General features: G+C 71.4%; 1 protein-coding gene across 1 annotated transcript in view; it reads right to left on the reverse strand.

Moving 5' to 3' along the window:
- Nucleotides 1-37: 37 nt before the first annotated feature.
- Nucleotides 38-521, reverse strand: part of EMIHUDRAFT_368842 (hypothetical protein) — a gene marked incomplete at its 3' end in the record, with an annotated part of 1,885 nt that continues 1,401 nt past the window's right edge. The window contains exons 6-7 of the mRNA XM_005773618.1: nucleotides 309-497; nucleotides 38-230 (exon numbers count right to left, since the gene is read on the reverse strand). Coding sequence (XP_005773675.1) covers nucleotides 59-230; nucleotides 309-497 — 361 coding nt within the window. The remainder of the gene's footprint in view (nucleotides 231-308; nucleotides 498-521) is intronic.

Consider the following 521-nt stretch of genomic DNA (forward strand, 5'->3'; position numbering starts at 1 on the left):
GAGGGGCGAGGGCGCCGGCCCGCGGCCGGCACCTCCTCCGGACACGGCCCGCCGCCCTTCATGAGAGCTGAGAGCCCGTCCTCGATGCGGGGACGAGCCCGAAGAGCGCCGCGTAGGGCTTCTCGCGCACACATGGCCGGGTCGAACGCCGGGTCGACTGGAGCGGCGATGACGGCGGTCGGGTCGATGTCGAGGACGGGCCGAGACGTGACAGTGACAGCGCGAACGCCCTGTGCCGCCGGGGAGCCGGTGCGTCATTGAAGTGCTTGAATGGGAGGCACCCACGGGGCGGTAACGCAGCGGCGCACCGCACTCTCGTCCGCGATGTCCGTGTAGCACTCGGTGGTCGCCTGCGACAAGCCGCCGCGGTGCGGTTGTAGGCCTTCGAGCAGGTACGCGCAGACGGTACGCCGACCTCGTACTGCGAGGGAAGCGGCAGCGACCGAGGAGGCGACGGTGAAGTGGGCTGCCGGCATGCCGGAGATGGCGACGCGGGCCTGCGCGACGGCGAGGAGAAGGGT

This window comes from Emiliania huxleyi (assembly GCF_000372725.1).
Source record: "Emiliania huxleyi CCMP1516 unplaced genomic scaffold EMIHUscaffold_332, whole genome shotgun sequence".
NCBI classification, from domain to species: domain Eukaryota; phylum Haptophyta; order Isochrysidales; family Noelaerhabdaceae; genus Emiliania; species Emiliania huxleyi.